The sequence below is a fragment of the Bactrocera tryoni genome, unplaced genomic scaffold, assembly GCF_016617805.1.
Source record: "Bactrocera tryoni isolate S06 unplaced genomic scaffold, CSIRO_BtryS06_freeze2 scaffold_25, whole genome shotgun sequence".
Taxonomy (NCBI): domain Eukaryota; kingdom Metazoa; phylum Arthropoda; class Insecta; order Diptera; family Tephritidae; genus Bactrocera; species Bactrocera tryoni.
The window spans coordinates 504,588-512,950 of record NW_024395977.1 but is presented as its reverse complement, the minus strand read 5'-3'; the positions used below and the strand labels follow the sequence as shown (position 1 = coordinate 512,950).

The window sequence follows — 8,363 nt, the reverse complement described above, 5'->3', positions numbered from 1 at the left end:
ACAGTTCTCCACATACTCAAACAGAGAATATGAAGAGAAATATATACGTACGGCTTATGAGGCCATAGCATGTATGCGCAATCAGGGAATATTGAAGAAAAATAAGTTCTTTGATATTCCATTTTTAACAGCGAAAAATGTGTACAAATACAGATCTTTCACATACTCAAGAATATGAAGAGACATAAATATGTATGCATGCTCCTTATGATACTCCCAACAACTTAAATTTTTGCTTTCGCAATGTATGCAAATATATATGTATGTATGCTTTTGCGTTTTGCCGTCGGCATTTACATATTGGCATGTAATAATTATCATATGAGTATAGTTTTGTATGAATGCATGCATAGTACTATTTACAGTCAATTTAGACTCGTATATTTAATAATTTAATTTGATTTTTACATAATATACTATACTAATAAATATTTTTGTATTATGTTTCTTAGTAATAGAAATTGAATTTATCTCAACAATATATAAATATATCGCCTATCATATTAATCTTATTGTCTGCCCATATGATTGCATGTACATATGTATACGCATGTGCGTATTCAGAAATTCAAATCATGATTTTATCACTTATCAATACACATTGTTACTTGTGCGCGGATTGATCTGCAAGTTCATATACATACATTCATTTATACTTATATGTACATATATTTGTATACACTTCCGAACAAATAATGCACAAGCTTACAAACGTACATATGCGTACACATTTGAATATGTCACCAACAAAAATTGAAGCATTGTTCTACAAAAACAACAATTGTCTAAATAGCAGAAGCGTCACAAGTCAATATGGCAGCCAAATTGGCGAAGCCCAAATGTAGTAAATTTTACAACAAAAACGATTTCATTCATAAACGCAGGCGCAAATTCCACAAGCGACCTCGCTTCATTCATAAAAACAGACGCCGTAACATCTCCCCGAGCATGCCTTCGCCTACAAGCGTCTTTTCGCGATGATGGCAAAAGCTAAAAATCATAAATTGAACAACTTTCTGATGCTTCTTCACAGAAAGAAGTGACAAAAGTGGCAACTTAGCAGTTGTCGATTTACAATATTTGTCTAAAATATTTTTCCGTGACTCGCAAAAGTCTGCGTCGATATGTATTCATGCTAATACCCTGCCAACCATGAGCGGGTAAAAAACCAGATAATCAGTGGGTAAGAAAGTGGGTAATCCATAGGGTAATCATGTGTACTTTAAGATAGGCCGAGCGACAATTTTACCCAGTCACGTACGTATACATGTGATCATACATCTTTGTTGCGCTCATTCAGCAGTGTCATATAAAAAAGTATATCTGTCCTGCTCTAATACTCCCAATCGACGGCAGATGCAGGGTTGCATTTTCTCTTTTTAAATAGCTGATGCAGGGTTGCATTTTTTGATTCCTACTTTTAAAATTTCAAACTAAACCTTTTAATTTTCAAAATTTGTATTTTATTTTATTTTTTACATTTTTACATAAAATTTATTATAATTGATATACAAATAAATATATATTTAATTTAAAAAAATAATTAATATCTGAAAAGATTAATTAAAGAAAAGAATTATTACAACCTGAAAATAAAAGAGTGGAAAAATATTATAAAAGACATATAACCTGAAAATAAAATAAAGATTATTAATACGTGAAAATAAATAATAATTACATTGAAGAAAGATTAATTGTATAAAATGATAATAATATCTGAAAAGAAGATTAATATTATCTGAAAGAATAAATTATATTAAATACAAATAGGATTTACTCTGAAAGCAAGATTAATTAAATAAAAATAGTGTTAAAATCTGAAAAGATAGAATAATTAAATAAAAATCATAATAATATCTGAAATAAAAAAATAATATTATCTGATTATTTAAAATATAAGGCAAACATTTGTTTTCACATATTATTTTGGATTGTGCAGGCCGCCTTAAACGCATAAAATACATATGTACATATACGTATGCATGTATGTATTTATTTTTGCGTATTATATTGGACTGCGCAGTCCAATTTCAAAGTACACACACTTTTTTCACATACTTACTTAACAATTGATATTTGCCGCTTCTGATGATATAGCTGCTCTGCTACTTCCAATTTCCAATGCTATAAAAATAAATGAAGTAATTAGTTTCAAAATATTGTTAAAAAACCACATAAAATTCATTTACTTACCTTCTTGTCGTACGAGCCTCCTTTACGATGGTACGATCACGAACGACATGCGGCTATCAATCGTTTTTTTATTACCCTTTTTGGGATTTTCCATTGTCACTATTCACAATAATGTTTTCTCCTTCGCACTCATTCAAATAAATCAAGAGATGAAAGAAACTTTTTTTCATCGCATTTAGGTAAACAAAAAATAACCCGAAAATGTGCGTTGGTGTTAGTGTATAGAGAAAAAATGTGTAGTTGTATTGGAATATTTGTCTCAAGCGGGTAGCCGTGGTTGGCAGGGTACATATGTACGTATATATACATACATATTTGCGCTGGCTTGTAGGCGGAGCTGTACAGCGGCAAGGCAAGCGGTGACAATAGGCGGTCATTCGTTTATTTTTTTCGGCACAGCTTGGATTTATCATCACACAAGTGCTGAACACAATGAGCGCGACAGACTGCAAGCGACATTTGTCAAATATTAAAATACACACGTTCTTAGGGACACATTTATTGAGGCAGCTTCACAATTATATAAATGTGTCCATAAGAACGTGTGTATTCGCGCTCAATGTGTTCAGCACTTGACTCTTTGACAAAACGCCAGTTTCGGCCATTGGTTGACCGTGACAACGGAGATGCGAAAGATGCGTGCGACACTTGTTATTATGACTGTATGTACATATGTATGTGGCTCGCATTTGCTTTCGTAAACATACAGACAAATGTGCCAAAGAAATAATATATGTACATATGTATGTATATGCCATAGAAATTCTATTGGTACAAATATGGAAATGATAACGAAATAATGCGAATATGCATATTTCATGAAGGTCATCAATTTTCTTTGAAGAAATGAAGTTCATTTGATACATCTATACTTTGTAATAGTCGAAATAAATACAACTTTTCTGAAATAATTTAAAAATTAAAAAGTTTAATTAAATTATATTTTACCTAATTTATCACAATTTTGTAAATTTTGTTTTGTATTAAAATTTTTATCATTTTTCTGAAAAAAATGGTTCATATGATACAAGATAATCACGCATATGTGACTCAGAGAATGCTTCTTTACATTCTTTGTGTAAATTTGTACATTTTTCTTCTCTTTATTCATTCTCGTATGAATTCAGTCGCTTTACATATGTATATTTCTGCCATTGCACATGCTCAATTCTGCTAAATAGCAGCGAGAATGGTGAAATTCCGTGTCGCAATCTTATAAGCTCTGTTAGCCGTTCAATCGAACATCATACAGAATTCAATTTGCACCTTCTCTATGTTTTATGTTCTCTGGTTGAGGTCCTTTCCTTTTTTTTAGTTGTAGAATCATTCAAATCATCTCGCGCTTGGTTCTGCATTTTAGCAGTTTCGCGAGCTAGAACTGTTGTTCCATAATTTACGAAATCTTTTCCTTTTTTGGTAAGATTAGGATTTGGCTCAACTAAAACATCTTTGCGCTTTTTCGGCAATTGTGTTGGTTTGTACAAAACTTGAACTTCTTCTTCCCTCTCATACGCTTCAGCATAATCTTCCAAAATGTGGTCGATTACTGCAGCTTCGTCCTTATCTTCAAACGATTTTACCTGGACTTCACCTTCCTACATTTCTTCAAAATGTGAGCCTGCCGGAAGAGATAAGTGCCAAGGTACCAATTCAGTTGGTTTTTTTTCAGTTATTGAAGGTTGATGTAATTCTTCAAAGAATTATTCTTCAATTTCATTTTCCTTTCTACCTTCCTCTATTACTTCTGTTATTTCTTCCTCAACAGAAGATAGAGGTGGTAATTGAACTGTTACGGATATAAGATTTTCGTCTTCTAGCTTTTGCACTTCATTGGTTAGGTTTGGTTTCATCGCAGTTGTAGATAATTTGGGAATAATTATTCTGTCCTCCAGCATTGTGAACATAATTCGCTGATCGTCATACTTTTGCATACTGCAGATTCATAATTTTTCGACGAAATTTGTAGATTCTGTATTACTTGTGCAGCTTCGCCTTTTAAGCATAGACGAAGACGCAGCATTTTTTCTGTGTTCGGCATCTGCTCGTTGTCATGTACCATAACTTGGAATACGTTGTAAAAATTGGCCCATTCTTTAATATCGGCATAAAATGTTGGTATTTTTATTATTTTTTTAATTCAAAGTTAGGGCGATAAGAAATTTTAGGCTCTTCTTTTTGTAACATTTTTCTTAAATTTTGAAGCTCTTCGTAATATTCGTCATTAATTTTTTGGAATAAGATTTCAATTTCTTCTTTGAAATCTCATTTGCTTTTTAGATTTTGAATATCTACGAATAAAAAGTCTAAACACTTTCAATGATCGTTGTTGATCATTAATTCAATAGTTAGATCATCCATTTTTCTTCAGTGGTTTTCAATTTTCCTCATGAATATAGAAGTTCTTCGATCTGGACTAATGTATGGTATTTGAACTGCTTCAATATTTGTTTTTCTTGATGGCTCTCCTGAGATAGTGTTGAACATATGTAACACCTTTTCGGAAAAATCCGCGTAGGCTTCAGGAATTTTCTTCCTGTTTATACCATGATTTTTTCGGCAACATTTATCGAATTTGTGTGACTGTTGGGTATTCTCCAAAAAAATCGTTGGAGGTATATTGATTTGGTCGCCTAGTTGACCTTGCTGTGCTATATGGTGCTCAGGCATGAACAATGACAACATCTGATAAGCGACGTTACGAGTTTTCGAAAGAAAGGTTCGGCGGATTGGTCACGGCAAATACCGCATTCGATGGAGCGATGAGCTGTATGAGATATACGATGACATTGACATAGCTCACCGAATTAAAAGACAGCGGCTACGCTGGATAGGTCATGTCGTCCGAATGGACGAAAACATTTCAATTCCGAAAGTGATCGGTGTAGCAGAGGAAGACCTCCACTCCATGGAAAAAAACAGGTGGAGAAGGACCTGGTTTCGTTTGGAATCGCCAACTGGCGCCACATTTCCAAAAGGAGAAAAGACTGGCGCGTTGCTGTTCACTCGGCTATAACCGCGTAGCGGCATAAAGTCAGCTCTTCGTGCTCTCAAAAGCTGCTTTAAAATCGACGAAGTGGTGCAAGTCTGGACTGCTACATTAGGAGATAATAAGTAATAAAAATTTGGTTGAGTTTTTTAACTAAATTTGTTTTGTGAACAAATTTTAATTGTTTTGGTTTTAATTTATAAAAAGAACTGTCGAATCTATAATAGTTGTATGCTTTTGTGGTAATTGTGCTAGTATATAAAAAATGTGGGTTAAACCACTTCTATGGATATCATATATTTTTTTATGAGGAAACAATGAATATAGTACAGAGTTGGAGTAATTTTTCACCTGGCTCATCATAATACACTACATTCCGGACTCTGTTGGAACAATTTGGGATATTATAGAAATTTTGTTATTGAAGAGATTACATTTTTACTAAGAATCCCTGATGGGTGAATGCAAATATGAGTGGTACTTATAACTTTTAGTTTTCCAGTATTGATTATTCTTATTCTCAGGCTATTCGCCGAAAATATGCGAAAGTAAAAATCAAAGGTGGAAATATTTGGAATTACAGTCTATAAAATGTCCGGTATAATCAATGAAAAATCTCGCTTCCGTTTCGAAAGTAATTCGCACGTAATAAGTAGAAACCATGATCCCGCCAAATACCCAGAAATTGGTATACATATAGCAAGGTTAGGAATGGCAAAACAATTTTTCAAAGTGTTGGATATTATTTTAATGGCATTTGTTAGAAAATTCGAAACTTAGTATGGCATAATTGAAAGGTGGAATAATTGTTAGTAATCAAATACGGCAAATAATAAAATAAACTGACTATCTTAAGGGTTTACTGTTCCGAAACATGAAGCTTGGAAAAGTTTTGCATTGATCGTTAACTGGAAAATTATAAAAGAGAAGCTCATCAAAGGCGTTTTATTGAAATATAATATATGTTTTCGACATTTGCTTTTCTGTTACTTATTTGCACCTTTATTTTTCAAAGCAAAACTAATATTTCGAAGATTACGGTTATTTTTCTTCATTTTTTCTGATTTTTGTAAAGTAAAATAAAAAACAAAGATTTGAAAGTAAACAAGAGCAAATATTGTAAAACCATTAATAAGTTTATGAACTTTGAGCATAAATATATCCAATACATATCTATCTTATACATAAGGTAACAAAACCACTGTAGATCAGTGTAATTAATATATTAGAAAAAGCTGTGATCGGGAAGCAATTAGCACTTGTAACAGTCACTGGCTATTGAAAATACTGAAAAATGACACTCTTCATTTGCTCTGTCGAATTATTTTCTGCTTTTAAACTTAATACGTTTCATTTCTTTAAATAATAATTAAAATATGGAATGTATGGAATTTTTGTTTACCAAAATAAAATACCTTTATTATCCAAGAATATTTTCTTTTAATTTCTTATGATGTTAAGATAATATATTACCTATAATTTGATCTATTAGTGTAATTTGAGAAATTATAAAGATATAATTATGAATTTATTACTGACTTATTGATTTTGAAGGAAATCCTTCTACATGTATAAATACTTCGTAGATACCTATAGACATGATCTTCTTTTAAGTTGAAATAATTTCTTTAAATTAAAAGTTTTAAAAATGTGTTGATTTGTGTCATCTTTAGGAAATATATTACTTGAGATTGAAAAAGTTGATTGACTATAGCTGCAGCTAAATGTAGAGTTAACTTATTTATTGTGTATTGATAACTTGTTTCTCTGAATTCCATCTAGGATCTTCAAGAAAGGCAGAAAGTTAAAAATATATTCATGATAATCGGTTTTAAAACTGGAGGCTAAAAACAATTCTTTAAATTCGGCTTTGGTAGTTGATGTTATAGTGTGTACTAATTCACTGTTGGCAACTATATTACCCATTACTTCCAATAAAGGACAATGAAATTTAATCCGCTCCATCCACACTTCTAAATTATAAATATTACAGTTATTAATCCTATGACAATATAAAAAACAATATAAAATAATACTGAAATCCAAATGGCAATTATGATCTAATATTAGAGTTCCCAACTCATTGAATAATGATAAAAAAAGATAAATTTTTAAAATGGTTACAGCTAAGGTCTAAAAAATGTTGTGTGTGCAGCAAATTTCGCTGCGATTAGTCGAGGTATTGTATGTAAATTTTCATATGCTAGAGATAGTCTTCCATTTTCATCGAAAATATTATCTCTCAAGTGATCGTTAACAAGGTAATTTGTTGATATATTTCCGCTGGCATTGAACTCATTAGATGAAATCATTTGTTTAGTAACATTTAAATTTATAGAATCATCGTCGTCATATCGCCATTGGTCCTCGTAAAATTCCAGGGTAAAACAATTTCCAATAAACTCAAATATTTTGTGGGTTTCACTAAAATTATAATACAAATATGAAAGATTAATGAAAGGAATATTCTTTTTCTGAAGAGAAACATTAAGATTTATAATATAAATAATGTTTACTAATAAAATTTTAATTTTTCGTCTTCTGAACTAACTATGGTTTGATGTTGTAAGTTCAAAAAAAAGAATATCAAAAATGGATGAAGAAAATATCTCAATCATCCATTTTTGATATTCTTTTTTTTGCACTTACAACTGCAAACCATAGTTAGTTTAGAAGACGAAAAATTAAAATAACTAGTTAGGAAGAGCTAAGAATCAAAGCCTGCGTCATACCTTAAGGTACAAAACATCAACCAGACGATCGGCATTCCAGCAATTTACATACATATATACATTTATATTATATATAATCAATATACTAACTGCCGTATTTGATATAATGTTTGTTAGGAAACCTGATCGACCTGATTTTATCTATAAACTATTATCATGCTACGTACCAAAAAATGTTCGCTTGATTTCATTAAGGTACTACACGTACCATCAGTAATGAATTTTATTTATTTTAGGCACAAATATACACTGTAATGAGTAAAATAAGCTCTGTAATTTTCATTGAGATAATTCAAATGTTGTATACTGCATATCCGATATATGCAGTATATAATCATCTTCTTTATTGGCGTAGGCACCACTTACGCGGTTATAGCCGAGTTTACAACAGCGCACCAGTCGTTCTTCCTTTTCGCTGTTTGGTATCGAACGGCTCGGAGAGATTGTTCTCG

General features: G+C 31.6%; 1 protein-coding gene across 1 annotated transcript; it reads right to left on the bottom strand.

The window, feature by feature from the left end:
- Positions 1 to 6,769: 6,769 nt before the first annotated feature.
- LOC120780361 lies at positions 6,770 to 7,561 on the bottom strand. The gene is given in 3 exon segments (XM_040112652.1): positions 6,770 to 7,279; positions 7,281 to 7,322; positions 7,324 to 7,561. Coding segments are annotated over 3 exon segments (720 nt in total). The 5' UTR covers positions 7,492 to 7,561.
- Positions 7,562 to 8,363: the final 802 nt, after the last annotated feature.